The 18,783-nt window shown below is 53.5% G+C and overlaps 1 protein-coding gene across 1 annotated transcript in view; it reads right to left on the bottom strand.

Moving 5' to 3' along the window:
- Positions 1-412: 412 nt before the first annotated feature.
- DNAH2 (dynein axonemal heavy chain 2) overlaps positions 413-18,783 on the bottom strand; it is a 115,548-nt gene continuing 97,177 nt past the window's right edge. The window contains 23 exon segments of the mRNA XM_084763330.1: positions 413-759; positions 888-1,038; positions 1,201-1,275; positions 1,374-1,550; positions 2,310-2,424; positions 2,539-2,690; positions 2,766-2,994; positions 3,474-3,658; positions 3,827-4,018; positions 6,573-6,763; positions 7,376-7,559; positions 7,813-7,961; positions 8,110-8,296; positions 11,258-11,384; positions 13,738-13,937; positions 14,788-14,932; positions 15,636-15,769; positions 15,927-16,075; positions 16,291-16,441; positions 16,552-16,618; positions 16,692-16,840; positions 17,142-17,267; positions 17,754-17,918. Coding sequence (XP_084619456.1) covers positions 605-759; positions 888-1,038; positions 1,201-1,275; positions 1,374-1,550; positions 2,310-2,424; positions 2,539-2,690; positions 2,766-2,994; positions 3,474-3,658; positions 3,827-4,018; positions 6,573-6,763; positions 7,376-7,559; positions 7,813-7,961; positions 8,110-8,296; positions 11,258-11,384; positions 13,738-13,937; positions 14,788-14,932; positions 15,636-15,769; positions 15,927-16,075; positions 16,291-16,441; positions 16,552-16,618; positions 16,692-16,840; positions 17,142-17,267; positions 17,754-17,918 — 3,555 coding nt within the window. The 3' untranslated portion in view covers positions 413-604.

Raw genomic sequence — 18,783 nt, 5'->3', positions numbered from 1 at the left:
GCCCCTTTGCGTTGAAGTCCCTCTCTCGGACTCCGCCCTGACCTTGGTCCTGCTCGCCTCAGCTCTGCTGTCAGATAAGAACTCCGAATAAAGACTGCAAGGTTTAGGGTGCAGTGTACAGCACCCAACCTGGACCCTTACCTGACAAATCTCTATTCCATTTGGATCCCGCGCCCTTCCAAAGCAAGCTCCGCCCCCCGCCTGCTCGAGCCTTTCCCGAGAGATCTAGTCACACCTTCTTTAGGCCTAGCGGGCCAGTAGTTCAAAGCCACGCCTCCCTCCCTCTAGAGGCCACCCCATTCGCCCCTCTCAATTCTTGCTGTAGCAGCTCCTTCCCACTAGCTAAGTGCCAGCTTCCTTCCTCCACCCCAACACACACTGAAACGCCACCATTCCATTGAGAGACTTGGGCTTGGGTTTGCACGAGTTTTACTGTACTGAGCTCCAATACAAGTCTTCCACCTTTACGGCGAGCGCCACAAGGTACCTTCAAGGCACCATTATATGCTGGATTCAGCTAAGATCAAAGCCTGAGATCCAACTTTAGTTCAAGGTCTTGGTGCTTCCGACGATCTCAAGCAGGAAAGAAGGGGGGCGGGGCTCATCAACTGTCCAGGCTCATCAGTAGAGCAGTGCCCCTCTTAATCCAGTGATCAGCTGTCATGGCTCCGGATCGGAGATCGATGCCTATGACAAAGGATGCTCGATCCGCGCTGCCTGCCCGGTTGGGATAGTAATAGCAGGGACAGGAGTACATGCCTAGGAGAGAGGAAAAGAAGTCAGAGCCTGGAGCCTGGAAGGTGAGGGCAGGTGCATTTGAGGACTGGAGCAAAGAGAGAGGTTGGATTAGTGTCCAAACAAGAGATGCGGAGGGGACAGTTTCCTACCCTTGGCACTTTTCTTGCGGCTCTCAGCTGGACGGAAGTGGATCGTGGGCATTAGACAGACCAGCTGCATGGGCTCTGCCTCCACTAAACAAGAGTTCTTTCGGTCCCAGCCAGCACCCTCCAGGTACAGGCCCCGAACCCAGACACCATCCTGGAGAGATGGAGACAGATTTGGGGAAAATTTAGACCCTAAATTGACAATACTTTTGACCCAACTCCTCTGTCCTCCTCCTTCTCTTCCAGTTAACTGCCCACTTTTTCTTCCACTATCCTATACATTTTGCTTAGAAGCCCAAGTTCATCTGCCTCTCACCTTGGGTGGGTACACCAGGTTGCTGTCATCCACAGTGGAGACTATAAACTCCCAAGAGAGGGTATCCACTGAAATCTGTGGGTTGAAGGTGACAATGAACGAGGCCCCAGAGGAGGAGGAGGATGAATGCACGCCCCAGCCTGCCACCCAGCTCCCGCCATCCGTAAGCTTACGTTGTTCTGGCGGGCTGAGGCCTGCAGCACAGCAGTCAGGAAGCCAGTGGGGAAAGTAAAGCCAGACAGCCAGAAGATCACAGGAGGGTGGGCTCGACTGGCCCACAGCTCAAACTGTTCCACACGCACGGCTAGGTCCCGAGTCCAGGAAGCCAAAGGCTTCTGTGAGGGGTACGCCTGAGAAGGGAGGCGGTGCATGTGTTGGGTAGCTCCATGGCGCTCTTCACACCTGGGGCATCAGCCCTGCTCTGTAACTACAGTTGGTCAAGGCTCTCCAAAAGCTAAGTCCCAGGGGAAAAGCATAAACTAGCAACTATTTATTAATGATAATATCACTGCAAGATTATTCTTTATCCAAAACACACAAGGCCAGAAGTGTTTCATATTTCTCATGGGTTTTGGGGCTGTGTATGGAATATTTGCATAGACAACTAGTTAAGGATTCCTAATTCAAAAGTACCATGCACAGTACTGGGGAGGTTGAGTAATATGCACAGTACTTGGGGGAGGTTGAGTAATATGCGCAGTACTTGGGGGGAGTTGAGTAATATGCGCAGTACTTGGGGGAGGTTGAGTAATATGCACAGTACTTGGGGGCTTAGGTAATATGTGCAGTATTGGGGAGGTTGGGTAATATGCGCAGTCCTGGGGGGCTTAGGTAATATGTGCAGTATTGGGGAGGTTGGGTAATATGCGCAGTATTGGGGGGGGCTTGGGTAATATGTGCAGTATTCAGGGAGTCTTTGAAATAGCCTTGCAGAAGGTCATGTGACTGCATCTGTTAGTTAAGTGCTGCAGTCAGTGAGTGGCAGGGCCAGATTTCAACACCTCGACCCTGTCTGGATTAGAACCCCAGGCTCCTTGAAGTCTGCCGTGCGCCTCCTGAGACTGAAGTGAAGAGGGGTTCAGGGTTCAGGTTGACAGTGCTGATCTTGCCTTTCCCCAGAGCGGAGGAACATGTGCATCAAAGATGCAATTGAAAATCTCTTCCAGGCTGGTTGACATGACGATGAGGCCCTGGATGCCCTTCTCTAAGTCTGTCAGTGAGAACCTGAGTGGAAGGAACAAGGTGGGTAGAGTATTAAGGAGCTGCGGGCCTGTGAGAACCACCCCAGCCGGGAGCACGGGCCTTTCTCCTGCTCCTTGCATGCTCCTCCCATCTTACAAGATGGTCTTCATCAAGCTGTTGTATCTCTGGATCTCCTGCAGGAGGACCACATTGAGTGGGGAGGGGTCAAGAGCCAGCAACTTCCGGGTGCCCTCATAGTCAATCATTTCCGGAATCTTCTGCTTCACATCAGCAGCCAACTCTAGGACCTGGGAAGGCAGAAGCTTGGGGCGGGCCTGCCCTTCTTTAATCTGCCCTCGCCCCAGGAAACCCTCTGTCCCTACCTTCTCTTCTCGGCTCTGGCCACCAATCCTGGTGGGTGTGATCTGGGGCTGCAGGGAAAGCAGTGTCTCAAAGAGGGTCCGGGCCTCAGTGATCTGCGAGGCCACGTCAGCATTAGGATGCTGGCCAAAGGCCTCAGGGGGGTCCATGCCGGGCAGCAAGCTGATATATTCTTTGTAAGAGGCCAAGATCCCATCCTTCGGGATGAAATAAGTGTCCAGTACAGACAACCTGGGCAGCAAGAGCGGAGAACCACACTGCAGGTGCTTCCGTGCCAAGCCGAGACCTCAGCCTCAGCACATCCCCATTTGTATGACTCCTAGATCCAGCTCTTGCTCTGCCTTCCAGTTCTACAAATTCCATTTCCTCGAAGTCTCCTAGTCTCTGCACACACACACACACACGTGCATGTGCACACATACCACACGCACACACATGCACACTCACACATGCACACAGACACACACATGCATGTGCACACATACACATTCACACACGCGCGCACACACACTCACATACGCACGCACATGCACACACTCACACGCACAGGCGCACATACACATGCACACAAACACACACTCATACACACATGCACGAACACGAGCGCGCGCGCACACACACACACACCACTCAACCTGGCCCCTGGTCTGTTTATATCCTTTCACTGCTCACTCAGTACCCCCCCCCCACCTGGACTGTGCTCCACTCACCGGTAGAAGGGAGTTGTTAGACTCAGGTCACAGAAATAATCGTTGATGTAGGTGGTGAGCAGGCGCCTGTCCCAGTCATCTGTGACATGTCCGCCGTAGTTGACACCGGCAATGAGGTATTTGAGCGCATCCCAGGGCGTCTCCTCATACTCATCCAGATAGAGGCTCAGCAGGTTCTCTGACACCTGTGTGTGGTCCCAAGGCCAGCCTCATATAGTGGCAGCAAGAACTCTCCCAATGGGGCTTTAACATCAGCTCTCTGGCAGCCAATATTCCCACAAAACAGCCACGGGGCAAGAAGTATGAGGAGGAGAAAAAGGGCCGGCCATGTGGGGCCCCAGCCTAGCACAGACCTCAAAGTCAGAGTCATTGAAGCCATAGATAATATTCCAGCCGAGCTGTAGAAACTTCTTGCGCTCAAGTAATATGGAGTGGAAGAAACAGAGCGCAAACAGCAGCTTCTTGTATTTGGCAGGTTTGGAGCAGCGAATGAACTGGGCTTCTGTCATCAGTTGATACAGACGTGTCATGTTGGCCTTGAGACCCTGAGGACAATGGAGTACGGGCTGACATTTGTCCTCCTCAACCCTGCCACTAGAAGCATCGTGGGCAGCTGTGGAGGAGGCCCTGCCCCGAGGCCCCAGCTGGAGGAATAACGTGAGGCTCAGCTCTAGCCTGTGATCTGCATGCTGACCGATGCTCGCTCACAGGCTGGGTACCTTCTACACTGAGCATGCTACTGGTAACCCTGTCTTCTCCCTCCCTCCGTCTATTACATATTTTGGGGAGTAGTACAGGACATGGATGTTGGGCTTCCCCACGTGGGGCACAATAAGCCTGCCTCTCAGCCACTCCCTCCCCTGGCCCCAATTGCTATGTAGGTGGAGTGGACATGGGCTGGAGGACATCTTCCTGACAGTGCTAGGGCTGCAGATGTGCCACGGCAACCAGCCCTTCCTCCAGGTTTGAGTCTCTCAATCATGATGTCCTCCACGAACCAGCCAATTCAATTTGCAAGTGCCAGAAAATATGGGTAAAGACAGAAGTGTATACCTACAGTTAGTTTTTCGGTGTTATTGTTTAATTTTATTTCAATGCTGAGGATCAAACCTCAAAGCCTTATTCATTCCAGGAAAGTATTCTACCACTGAGCTGTACTGCCAACCCACTGCAACTGAAAAAGAATTTTTTAAAAAAATGTATGGAATTGCAAGTATAGGGGTACATTTGGGAGAACAAATGAGGATGATCATAAGTTCAAAGCCAGCCTGGGCTACATAGCAAAAGGAGAAAAGAAACAAACCAAAAATAAAGAAAAGAAAAAGAACAGAAGCTGGGAAGTGGTGGTGCACACCTTTAATCCCAGCACTCGGGAGGCAGATAGATCTCTGAGTTCTAGGCCGCCCTGGGCTATAGAGCTAATTCCAAGATAGCCAGGGCTGCACAGAGAAACCCTGTCTCAGAAGAAGAGGAGGAGGGCGCACGCCTTTAATCCCAGCACTGGGAGGCAGAGACAAATGGATCTCAGTGAGTTCTAGGCCAGCCTGGTCTACAAAGTGAGTCCGGGACAGCCAAGGCTACACAGAGAAACCCTGTCTGGGTGAGAGGGGGTGGAGGGGGAGGGGAGAGACAGTCTTCTTTGTAAACTAGGATGGCCTTGAATTTATAGAAATCCTCTTGTGCCAGGTGTGGTGGTGCACGCCTTTAATCCCAGCACTTGGGAGGCAGAGGCAGGCAGATCTCTGAGTTCAAGGCCAGTGTGGTCTACAAAGAGAGTCCAGGACAGCCAGGTCTCTGTGTAACAGAGAAACCTTCTTTCAAAAAACCAACCAAAAAACCCCCAAAAAACCAAGCCCACAAGATTGTCTGTGTTTCATTGATGTGGACTCTATGCCCACAGAGATCTCATCACAGGCTGGACATTGGCACTGTAATCATTATGGAGATAATCTTTACAAGGTGCACAAAGGCATCACTCCAACACCACTGGCATGAGCGCTCTCTCTCTCTCTCTCTCTCTCTCTCTCTCTCTCTCTCTCTCTCTCTCTCTCTCTGTCTGTGTGTGTGTGTATCTGTCTGTCTGTCTCTGTCTCTGTCTCTCTCTCTTTCTAGAGCACAAGTATAAGTAAATGACACTGAAATGGACAGCTCAGTGGTAGGCTGAGCATTTAGCATTCTGGCTCTGGGTTCAATTCCCAGCCTTGTTCAAAAACTGAGGCCGGGCAGGGTTTTCATTATATTGGTGGCAGATTTATGGAACATTTGACATTTTGAAAATATGTACAGTACAGAATACTCTTGTTTGTTTGTTTGTTTGTTTTTGCTTTTCGAGACAGGGTTTGTCTGTGTAGCCTTGGATGTCTTGGACTTGCTTTGTAGACCAGGCTGGCCTCAAACTCACAGTGATCCTCCTGCCTCTGTCTTCCCAAGTGCTGAGTGCTGGGATTACAGGCGTGCACTGCTCTGCCCAGCCCTTTTTCTTTCTTTCTTCTCCTTCTCCTTCTCCTTCTCCTTCTCCTTCTCCTTCTCCTTCTTCTTCTTCTTCTTCTTCTTTACAAAATACCTTTGATGAGCCAGGCATGGTAGGACACCTTTAATCCCAGACCTCGGGGAGGCAGAGGCAGATGGATCGCTGTGATTTTGAGGCCAGCCTGGTCTACAAAGCAAGTCCAGGACAGCCAAGGCTACATGAGAGACCCTGTCTCAAAAAACCAAAAACCAAAACAAAACATCTTTGATGGCAGAAAAAAATGTCTAAGCCAGGCATACTGGAGAGGAGGAGGACCCGACATTCAGTGTTACCATTGATTATAAAGTTCAAGGCCAGTCTGGACTACATGAGACCCTGACTCATTTTAAAACCAAAGTTAACTTTACGTTTCCCCCCTGTGGGCTGGGCGTGGTGGCACATGCCTTTAATCCCCAGCACTGGGGGGGGGGGAGAGGCAGGCGGATTGGGGTGAGTTCGAGGCCAGCCTGGTCTACAAAGGTATGTGTCATTAGGGCTGGGACCTTCCTTTGGTGCCAGTGAGAAGAAAGGTAGGGTGACAACAGGGTGATGGTGACAACAGGGTGATGCGGGTTCTAAGGCCACAGTACCTTTGGTGGCTCTGTGGTCATCTTGATGCTGGCCTGCAGGATGGAGATTGGGAAGTCTGGGTGAGGACTAGAGCTGAGCCAGAGGCGGAAGTTGGGGTGGGGGTCCTCCACCTGCAGCTGTTCTACCAGCTTGTCCAGATTAGGCATCCAGGACAGTGACAGGTGGCAATTTGCCAGGAACACCCAATGTCCTGCAAGGAGGAGCCAAGGTCAACAGGGATAGATGGTTCCTCGGGCCTCTGGAACCATCCATTTTGTACACGAGGGCAGTGGAGCTGGCGTCAAATGTTCAGCGTTATTTCTGGGGTTTATGGAAAAGCAGGAGCTGCAGTCATAGCAGTGGGCGGAGGATGCGGGTCTCTTGGGAAGTAGACTGGGCCTGAGGAGTGGACAGGAATGAACCGTGATGGCTAGTTTTATGTTCACTTGACACAAGCTAGAGTCCTCAGAGAGGAGGGAGCCTCAGTGGAGAAAATGCCTTCACAAGATCCGGCTGTAGGCAAGCCTGCAGGGTATTTTCTTAATTAGTGGTTAGTGAGGAGGGCCCAGCCCCTTGTGGTTGGGGCTGCCCCTGGGCAGGTTGTCCTGGGTACTATAAGAGAGCACGCTGGACAGCCATGGGGAACAATCCAGTGAGCAGCACTGTCCATGGTCTCTGCTTCAGCTGCTGCCTCCAGGTTCCTGCCCTCACGGCTTTGATGATGATGGGATTATGAGTGAAATAAACCGTTTACTCCCCAGGTTGCTTCCCGTCATGGTGCTTTAACACGACAACCGGAACCCTAGCTGAGATGGATACTAACCCTGGGTCACACCTTCTCGAAGGAGCCGAGCAGCAATGGGAGCCTGACCCTGGCCCAGGGACAGGGCGTGGAAGCGGTGGCCCATGCCTGTGTGTTCTGCCAGCTGAAGAAGAGCGCTGGTCGGGTCCACACCAGGGGACAGGATAAACACTAGTGGGGACCGTGGAGTGGAGTCCTCCATCACCTGGAAGCACCGGGGTGGTCTCAGAACTGAGACGGGAGTGAGGGAGCTGCAGCAGCTGAGAGGCAGGGGGTGGGGTGGGGGGTGGGGAGGGTAGGTGTGGGCGGATATGGACGGGAGGCAGGGGGTGTGTGGGCGGATATGGACGGGAGGCAGGGGGTGTGTGGGTGAGTGTGGGCAGGTGTGGATGGGAGGTGTGTGGGCAGGAAGCAAGGGTGATCTGGGTGGGTGTGGGCGGGAAGGTGGAGCCACTGACCAACTTCATATTAAGCACAGGTGGCTCGATGAACCGAGAGCCAAGGTTGGAAACGATGAAGGACGTCACACAGAAGGCCACTCGGTCCTGACGCAGGGAGCGGACGACCAGCATGCGCTGCATGTCATTGCAGGCATTTTCCCACTCACCTGGAGACAGGAGGACGCGTGCCGGGGCGTGAGTGTGGAAGGGATCTGAACGAAGGGGAATTTTCGGGGGCTGCATCTGTTGGGGGAGCTGGGGCCAGATAGAGGGAAGGGCAAGAGGCCTCAGGGAGGCAGTGCCGGGGCCAGGCACCTGGCAGCATGGCCTTCTCGGGCGCAGAGTTGGTATACCACAGGTGCCAGTCCCGAGGGTACTGCTCAAAGGAGTTCATGAGTCCGTGGAAGTTGGTCAGTTTGTCCAGCTCCGTGATGTTATCCCAGTAAGCGTCTGCCAGCCAGCTGGTACACGGGTTGTCCATTTGGCCCTCCCGATCCAGAACCTTGAGCAAAAGAGGAGGAAGGTGCTAGGGACTCTCAGAAGAATCCTTACTGATTCTAAACATTCCAACAAAAAGAGGCATATGTTTGTTGTAACGGATATGCCAGTTACCCTGGTCATTAGACACACACACACACACACACACACACACACACACACACACACGTATGTATGTATTGGAATGCCTCATAGCAAGCCAGGCATGGTGCCTATTACCAAAGCACCCAGGCTACGCAAGAAAACTACAGGAATGCAAGGCCAGCCTAGGCTACACAGTGAGTTTTAGACTAGCCTGAGAAATAAAAAAGAGCCTTATCTAATATATATGCAGATATGTCTATCTGTGTGTGTGTGTGTGTGTATATATATATATACATATACATACATATCCACTATATCCAATAAAACTATATAGTGCTGTTTTAATTAAAAACAAGATATTTTAAAAGTTACCTCCTCCCCCACCACTGTATGTGTGTATGTGTGCACCTATGTGTGTCTCAACACTGTGTGTGTTTATGTGCCCACCTATGTGTGTGTCTCACCACTGTGTGTGTGCCTCACCACTGTGTGTGTGTGTGCCTCACCACTGTGTGTGTATGTGTCCACCTATGTGTGTGTCTCACCACTGTGTGTGTGTAAATGTGCCCACCTAGTGTGTGCCTCACCACTGTGTGTGTGTAAATGTGCCCACCTATGTGTGTGTCTCACCACTGTGTGTGTGTAAATGTGTCCACCTATGTGTGTGCCTCACCACTGTGTGTGTATGTGTCCACCTATGTGTGTGCCTCACCACTGTGTGTGTATGTGTCCACCTATGTGTGTGCCTCACCACTGTGTGTGTATGTGTCCACCTATGTGTGTGCCTCACCACTGTGTGTGTATGTGTCCACCTATGTGTGTGTCTCACCACTGTGTGTGTGCCCACCTATGTGTGTGTCTCACCACTATGTGTGTGTATGTGTCCACCTATGTGTGTGCCTCACCACTGTGTGTGTGTGTGCCCACCTATGTGTGTGTCTCACCACTGTGTGTGTATGTGTCCACCTATGTGTGTGTCTCACCACTGTGTGTGTATGTGTCCACCTATGTGTGTGCCTCACCACTGTGTGTGTATGTGTCCACCTATGTGTGTGCCTCACCACTGTGTGTGTATGTGTCCACCTATGTGTGTGCCTCACCACTGTGTGTGTATGTGTCCACCTATGTGTGTGTCTCACCACTGTGTGTGTGTGTGCCCACCTATGTGTGTGTCTCACCACTATGTGTGTGTGTGTGCCCACCTATGTTTGTGCCTCACCACTATGTGTATGTGTGTGCCCACCTATGTGTGTGTCTCACCACTATGTGTGTGTATGTGTCCACCTATGTGTGTGCCTCACCACTGTGTGTGTGTATGTGTCCACCTATGTGTGTGCCTCACCACTGTGTGTGTATGTGTCCACCTATGTGTGTGCCTCACCACTGTGTGTGTATGTGTCCACCTATGTGTGTGTCTCACCACTGTGTGTGTGTATGTGTCCACCTATGTGTGTGTCTCACCACTGTGTGTGTGTATGTGTCCACCTATGTGTGTGCCTCACCACTGTGTGTGTATGTGTCCACCTATGTGTGTGCCTCACCACTGTGTGTGTATGTGTCCACCTATGTGTGTGCCTCACCACTGTGTGTGTATGTGTCCACCTATGTGTGTGTCTCACCACTGTGTGTGTGCCCACCTATGTGTGTGTCTCACCACTATGTGTGTGTATGTGTCCACCTATGTGTGTGCCTCACCACTGTGTGTGTGTGTGCCCACCTATGTGTGTGTCTCACCACTATGTGTGTGTATGTGTCCACCTATGTGTGTGTCTCACCACTGTGTGTGTATGTGTCCACCTATGTGTGTGCCTCACCACTGTGTGTGTATGTGTCCACCTATGTGTGTGTCTCACCACTGTGTGTGTATGTGTCCACCTATGTGTGTGTCTCACCACTGTGTGTGTGTATGTGTCCACCTATGTGTGTGTCTCACCACTGTGTGTGTGTATGTGTCCACCTATGTGTGTGTCTCCAGCGTTGGACTTGTATGAAACAAGAGTGAATGATGAACGAGGAGACGGAACCACTTTCCCAGAGGAATAGATGGGGTGGGGTGGCTTTTACTGCGACCCTTGCCAGCTGGAGTTAGGAAGCTGGTGCCCTCTGCTGGGAGGAGCAGCCCCAAACCTCCTGGTGGTAGACGTGGTCCTGCAGAGCCGCAGGCTCTTCCTTTCCCTTCGTATCCTTGTTCTTTTAAGCGAAAATTTGGAGCTTTTTTCCCTTTGGTGTGTGTGCGCATACACATGGCTATGAAAGCATGTGGAAGGCAGAGAACGGATGTTGGGTGTCTTCTATTTCTACTTACTCCCTTGAGATAGGCTCTCACACTGAGCTGGAAAAGATGGCTGGGCAGTAAGTTCCGGGGATCCCTCCATGTCTCCACCTTTCACCACATGCTGGGGTCATAAGTGCATGGAACCTCAGCTTACTTTTTTATTTATTAAATTCTTATTTTTTTCTTTTTTTGGTTTTTTGAGACAGGGTCTCTCTGTTTAGCCTTGGCTGCCCTGGACTCACTTTATAGACCAGGCTAGGATTAAAGGCCTGCGCCACCACCACGCCCTGCTCTTAATTTTTTAAAGGGAGAGAGCCAATACACATGCGCCTTGGGTAGAAGGTCTAACAGTGATCAGCTTGTACTGCGTCCCAAGAGTCACGCGGCAGGTCAGCCCCACACCCTGGGGTGCTCGTGTGCACCTTCCCAGAGGGCTTTTTCCTTAGATCACATGGGAAGCCTCAGGTTTGGTGACCACGGTGCTGGGGAATGCCGGCCGGCCAGCGACTCGCCGCCACGCCCCCACCTCGGCCGACTCGCCACGCCCCTCACCGACTGGCCACGCCCCCACCTCGGCTGACTCGCCACGCCCCCTCGCCGACTCACCACGCCCCCACGCAGAAAGAAGTTGTACTCGTCCATGTTGAGCTTCCCGGACGTCTCCAGGATTTTGGCACACATGTGAAAACTGAACAGCAGCTTGTGGCGCTCAAAAAGGGTGCGGCAGGTGTACCTAGGAGGGGGCAGGGAGACGGAGCATGTGCAGGTGTACCTAGAAGGGGGCAGGGAGACGGAGCGTGTGCAGGTGTACCTAGGAGAGGGGCAGGGAGGCGGAGCGTGTGCAGCATGGGCAGTGAGACGCCCAGCAGCGTACTGTGCCACACATAGAGTCTCACACAGAGGGGCTGGTCAGCGCCTGGCGCAAACATCCTGCAAACAGCCAAGGACTCAGGGGCCTTAAGAGGTCGGCATGGTTTCCCCAGAGTTCACCCATAACTGGGCGTCGGTTCCATTAGAAAACAAAACACTGCTTATTCTCAGTATCTTGCTGGACACTCTGTGGTCCTGAAGACACAGATAAATAGGCTATCATTGTCCTGGAGGAAGTCATGGCCCAGCAGGGAGGCCACGTGCTCTGACACAGGGACCTAGAGGTAATCATGAGCCATAACGAGGCCCACGCAGCTGTGGGAGTGGCCTCAGGGGTACCTAAGGCACGTTGGGTGCCCAGGTGTCTGCTGCACTTAGGAAGACCCTCAGAGCAGGTACCTTGAGGCCTTTGGAGACTGTCCAGCGACCAGAGAAAGAGAAAGAAGAAACTGAGTGTTCCAAGGAGAACTCACAGTGTAAGGAAAGCCCAGTGTGACAGGGAAAGGACTGAGGGTCAGCAGTGCTGCCCAGGCAGCTGGTACCAAACTGAGACAGGTGGAGGCCAGGCCACAGGGTTTGGGGGATCACTCAGATATGACAGCCACTGAAGAGTTTAAGCCAGGAGCGATAGTCTGTCTGAAGTCTGACAGCTGGCGGACAGAGTAGGAGGCAGGGTGACCTGCCAGGGGAATGCTGTGAAATTCATGGGAAAATATGCACCAAGGCCCAAGGCCCAGCCCTGGTGGTCAGGGGGGACCTAGGAGGGACCTGGGAGAACATAGGGTGTGTGCCATGGGTGTGCCGTCCAGGCACGAGGACTCTGGCCCGAGGAGGCAGATCCCAAGTTTTATCTGATACACACTGGATTTGAATGGTCTGTAAGTGAGTCCAGGTGGGGAAGTGAAGTATTTTGATGTTCAAACTGTGGTTCCCCAGGCTGGCACAACGTCAGCTCAGCAGGTAAAGGAGCTTGCTGTCTAGCCTGGTGGCCTGACCTTGACCCCTGTAGCCCACAGGCAGGAAAGAGAATGGAGTGTCCCAGAATTTCTCTCTGATCCTCACTGGCTGGCCACAGCATACATGAGCTGTGGCACGTGCGTGCTGCCCACCACAAATAACTAATACATCCATGTAAGTTTAAAAAAGTAAACAAAGCTGGGAGGTGGTGACGCACGCCTGTAATCCCAGCACTCAGGAGGCAGAGGCAGGCAGACCTCTGTGAGTTCGAGGCCAGCCTGATCTACAAAGCCAGCCCAGGAAAGCCAGGGCTATACAGGGAAACTCTGCCTCAAAAAAAAGCAAAATTGTAATAAATAAATAAAGATTTAAACAGAGCAGGATCAACAGCTCCCGGACACTTATTAGAGATGCAGAGTCACAGGCCCCACCCCAGACCTCACGAATTCCAATCTGCCATGGGTGTCTGTCTCTTCAGTCTGTGTGTCTACTGTGTGCATGTCTGTGCATGTTCGCGTGTGTGTGGGTACACATGTATGCACAACACATGGAGAAACAGAGTAACTTTCCTCAATTGCTCTCTACTTCACTCCGCCCCCCAAGACAGGGTTTCTCTGTATAGCCTTGGCTGTTCTGGAGCTTGCTCTGTAGAGCAGGCTGGCCTTGAACTCACAGCGATCCCCCTGCCTCTGCCTCCAAAGTGCTGGGATTAAAGGTGTTTGCCACCACGCCTAACCCTTTAATTTTTTTGAGACAGGATCTCAAAACTGATTAGCCTCCAGGCCATCAGTTCAGCTATCCCGGCCACCTGGAAAGTGTCAGGGATCTTGTCTCACCTCCCAGTGCTGGGATGACAATCACACACCACTGTATCCAGCTTTTCCTTGGTTTGCTTCTTAGGATTTTTTGGGGGGAGGAGGGGGGCTGAGACAGGGTCTCTCTGTAGCCTTGACTATTCTAGGGCTTGCTCTGTAGACCAGGCTGGCTTTGAACTCATAGAGATCCGCCTGCCTCTGTCTCCCGAGTGCTGGGATTAAAGGCGTGCGCCACCACCTGGCTTGTACCGTTTTTGATGTGGGATCATGAAATTTCAATTCAAGCCTTCACAATTGCACAGCAAGCAATTTACCCACTGAGCTCTTTCCCGACCCCCAAATGTGTATTTAACGTAGTGCCACTCCAGCAGTGGCACTATGCCACATGTAACCAGAGGACTTTCAGGCAGCCACTTGGTCCCCTGCTCTGCACGGTCATCAGACCTGTAGACAGCGTAGGTGTGGTACTCATTCAGATATTCAATGCGGTCCTCCAGTTTATTGCTGCGGTGGCTCTTGTCGATGCTGAGGATGAAGAGGCTGATGTAGGCATCCAGGGAGAACTGGTACATAGGGTCAATGCAGCCCATGTCGTTGAGCACGAAGAACAGCACTGCGGCCCGCTGGGCACACGGGCGGTAAGCCTGTGGGTGGTGAGACGCAGTGTGACGGTGTGTCTCGCATATCCAACTGTATGCCAGCCGACAGATCTAGCTGGACCCCGCATGGCTATTCCTAGGGCCCATGGCTGGTTCCTAAACATCCCTTCTTTCTCACTTGCCTATTGGTTGAAATAAAGAGCTGGCGGCCATTGTCTGGGCAGGAAGTGGAAGGTGGAACTTCCAGGAGAGAGGGGGGGGGGCTCTGGGAGAAGATAGAAAAAGCGGGAAGAGACCAGGCATGGTGGTGCACACCTTTAATCCCAGCACTCGGGAGGCAGAGGCAGGTGGATCTCTGTGAGTTTGAGGCCAGCCTGGTCTACAAAGGCGGGAAGATTCTCCAGTGGGACACGGAGGTGAACAGGAGCAGAGACGTAGAGTTGGCCACGTGTCAGGACATAGGGCCAGGATTAGTCAGGTTAAGCTCTAGCTGGGAATCTGCCCAGCTAAATGTCTAAGCTTTAAAATATTAAAGACCAGGGCTAGAGAGGTGACTCAGAGGTTAAGAGCTCTGGCTGTTCTTCCAAAGGTCCTGAGTTCAATTCCCAGCAACCACATGGTGGCTCACAACCATCCATAGTGAGATCTGGTGCCCTCTTCTGGCCAGTTGGCTCATATGCAGGCAAAATACTGTATGAATAGTAAATAAATACATATTTTAAAAATAAAATACTAAAGACCGCGTCATTATTTGTATTGCTGATTGGTCCGAATAGTGGCCACAGAGGGGCAGGCCCAACCAAGAGCTCAGGAAGCAAGGGGCCTCAAGTCAATGGCATTCAAGCTGATGTAAGTCACATGATCAGGGACCAGACTGGAGGGGACAGAAGTTCACCTCTCGGGCCAAGTCAATGTTGATCTCTGTGGTCTCGCTGGTCTCCAGTTGCTCGGTCACCTCCGTGGCGGTCACCTTGGACGTCTGAAGGGTGTTTACCAGCTGCACATCGTCTAGCAGAGAGCCTGTGGCCTCATTCAGCAAACTAGGAGGAAGCATGGGGGCCGTGGATGAAGGCCTTTGAAGGCTCTACTGGAGGAAAAGGAGTCTTGCTGGTCCCCAGAGCTGCCTGTGGGGAGACTGGCTGCATACCCACTGGGAGCAGATGCGCTGGGTGGCGTGGGGGTGGGGGGGGGCGGCTCACCACAGGAGACTGGCTGCGTACCCACTGGGCGCAGATGCACTGGGTGGCGTGGGGGGGGGGGCTCACCGCAGGAGACTGGCTGCGTACCCACTGGGCGCAGATGCACTGGGTGGCGTGGGGGGGGGAGCGGCTCATCGCAGGAGACTGGCTGCGTACCCACTGGGCGCAGACGCACTGGGTGGCTCTGGGTGGCGGGGGGGGGGGGCGGGGGGGGCAGCTCACCGCAGGAGACTGGCTGTGTACCCACTGGGCGCAGATGCGCTGGGTGGCGTGGGGGTGGGGAGGGTGGCTCACCGCAGGAGACTGGCTGTGTACCCACTGGGCGCAGACACGCTGGGTGGCTCTGGGTGGCGTGGGGGGGGCATGGGGGGGGCGGCTCACCGCAGGAGACTGGCTGCGTACCCACTGGGCGCAGACACTCTGGGTGGCGTGGGGGTGGGGGTGGGGCGGCGGCTCACTGCAGGAGACTGGCTGCGTACCCACGGGGCGCAGACACGCTAGGTGGCTCTGGGTGGCGTGGGGGTGGGGGTGGGGCGCGGCTCACCGCAGGATCTCGTCCTCCAGCTCCTTGAGCTTTCTCTTTCCTGCGGCGATGTTGATGACCAGCGAGTCCTTCTGTTCCTCCAGCTCGGGCCGTTCCTTCCGAACCACGATGCCTAGCAGTTGGGCTTCCAGACCCTGAGGAAAATGAGGCTCGGGGTGAGGGTCCTGGGATGGTGACTTCTGCCCCTGCCATCCTTTCAGAGTTCCCAAGACCCCATCCTTCATGGCCTTGCTCAAGCTTGGCCAAGCTCTCCAGCCCTCCCTGCTTTACCCAGCGCTGGCCCTCACCCACCTGTTCCTTAACAGCGAAGTTGACAATGGTGGTCTTAGCCGAGGTCTCTGGGCTGTAGTGGGGATTGGAGAGCTTGGTGGTGATGTAGAAACGGAAATTGGGATTGTATTCCACCTCCTTGTCACCAATGCGCATCAGCATCCGGCCACCTGCACCCACAAAAGAGTCGTGTGTGGCCAGAGTCTTAGATCATCAGCTGTGGCTGCCCCGCTCCCCGCTGACACCTTCGTCAGGGACCCTGTCGGCCTCTAAGGCTCCACTGGGGCCCAATGCATGGGACACAGACCAAGGGCCCCACTTTCCACCCCAGTGTCCTGCTTGGCTGGTCTCTAGGCCCAGCCCACAGCAAGCCCAGGGCTCTGACCAATTCGAGCGACCGATTTGTTGAGCACTGGGTTGAGCGTGGGGTCCAGGTATTCCTGCACGTTCTGGAGTAGCACTGGAAACCCAAACTGGATGGCGTTTTCTAGAATTCGAAGGTATTCCTGCATCTGCAGGTCGATGATCTTCAGGCCCTGGAGAGCAGGCGAACGGGTAGACACCACATGAAGGAACACGACAGCCGAGGACAGACCTCGAGAAAAGACGAGGCTTGGGGCTCTCGTGGGGCGACCCCACCTCATACCTGGCTCCCTTCCATGTTCTTAATCCACTTGAGGGCTTGGGCCTGAGGGTCGATCATGAGGGCCCACCTGCGAGGGGAGGCCCCGGTCAGACGACGGCCTCTGCCCCTGCTCTGCCCCTCCCTCCCTGCTCAGGTCTCACCTGTTGCCCCTGGTGACAATGATGCCATTTTCAGTGGAGAAGGCATCCGAGGGCAACCCCTGGATGTTCCAGTCCCGAACCTTGGTAGGATTGGACAGGAAGCTATCAATGGCAAAGCGGGGTGAACAGGGAACCTGCAGCTCCCAGATCTGAGGAGAAAAGAACCCCGAAATTTAGCTACAGCCCAGCAACTCTGTCTCTTGCCCACACCTCTTCCTGAGCACACCCCAAGTGCCCCTCTGTCACCCCTGGACCGTCTCACCTTTTTTTTTTTTAAAGATTTATTTTATTTTATTTATTGCATATGAGTGCTTTATCTGCAGAAGAGGGTATTGGATTACATTATAGATGGTTGTGAGCCACCATGTGGTTGCTGGGAATTGAACTCAGGACCTCTGGAAGAGCAGGCGGAGCTCTTAACCACTGAGCCATCTCTCCCGCCCATCTCACCTTCTTGATCCAGATTTGGTTGACGATCTCATCCCGGTAGTTGGTCAGAAAGGGTCCCATGTAAGACAGAAAGGCAGCAGCGAGCAGACAGTCACCCACCAGGTAACCCAGGTCCTCCTCCAGGCCCTGCGGGGCATTGGGAGGTGTAAGTGCCTAGGAGCGCAGACCTCTGGAGATCGCCCAAGTGATTGCCTGCCTGCCTTTCATATTGGTCCAGATCAAAGCTGTTCTCCCCTCTCAACCCACCCCCACCCCCACCTCTGAGATAAGAGTCCTGACCTCTGACAGCAATGCACAAGCTAATTATCCACTGATAAGATCTCAGCCAGAGACAAGATGGCCCCTGCTTGCTATCACTCAGGAGACAAGCTGTTGCTAAGAGGCCTAATACCTTCCAGTCCCCTCCTGGACCCCGCCCTTGGCGGTCAGGACACCACTCCTGTATCTTCTCAGCAAATGTGAGAGGGGAGGGGGACCCCTGGTGCCTACTCTTGCGTTTCCTAGGCCCAGGGGCCCTTGTTTGCCCTGACCATTGTCTCCGTGGGCTTGGGGACGCACGTCTGGGGCCCTGCGGGCTGCCTGGGGGGGCAGGGGCGGCCCGACCCGGCTCACCTGCACGGTCTCTTCCCATCGGGCCTTCTCGCCAGCCAGGCCCGACACTAGCATGCCCGCTCGCTCCAGCTTCAACTCCATTTCCTCGGATCTCTTGCGCAGCTCCTCCTTCTGTGCCAGCTTCTCATCATACTGTTTCTTCAGCATCTCCAGCTTCTCTGCCACCTAGGAATGACGGGCATGTCCCTGGGGGACCGAACGCGATGGGCTCAAGGGGCAGATTGTTTTAGGTCAGACCCTGACTTTGCCCTTGGGTCAATTATAATCTCTTTGAGGGCCAGTGAAGGTGAGTTAATCCTCTGAACTCTAGTTCCCTTGTACACACACACACACACACACACACACACACACACACACGAGAGAGAGAGAGAGAGAGAGAGAGAGAGAGAGAGAGAGAGAGAGAGGTGCAATCTACTGGAAAGTTGGGAGGCAAGAACTAGAGAATCACCCAGAAGCTCAAATGCCAGTTGCCTTACGAAGGCAGAAGAGGAGGCCTGGCCTCCAGCAACCTGGCCTCTGGCCTCCAGATACAGCTATGCGCCCACTCACACCACACGACTCATGTTTTTAGGGCTTTGCTTCCCTCAAGTATAAAATGAGAATAATCCTACAGACTGAAGTGGAGTGAGGCATGTGTGAGCTTCATTTTCTTCCTTCCTCACCTTAGTGCGCAGAAGCAACCTGGTAGTGAAAGTCAGAGCTAGGCAGAGGGTAGGATGCGCTGGAAGCAAGATAAGCCTAGTCAGAGGCCGAGGTTGTGAGGTAACTCAGTGGTGGAGGGGACAGGAACCAGGCTCTGGGTTCATCCTCCAGCGCAGCAGGAAAATAAAAATGAACCCCATAAGAGAAGCTGGCAAGAGCACCTCAAAAAACATGGGTGGCAGAGGGCTTGTTCCCCACGAGACTCCCAGACATTGTCTTTGGTGGCACCGACAGCAACTTCCATTCCAAACTGTTGAAAGTAGTTTTCTAGCTGGGTGTGGTGGTGCATGCCTTTAAGCCCAGCACTCAGGAGGCAGAGGCAGGCGGA

Source organism: Acomys minous, assembly GCF_964271855.1.
Source record: "Acomys minous genome assembly, chromosome: 16".
Classification (NCBI taxonomy): domain Eukaryota; kingdom Metazoa; phylum Chordata; class Mammalia; order Rodentia; family Muridae; genus Acomys; species Acomys minous.
Note: the sequence above shows the minus strand (reverse complement) of the source record. Positions and strands in the feature narration are given on the sequence as shown.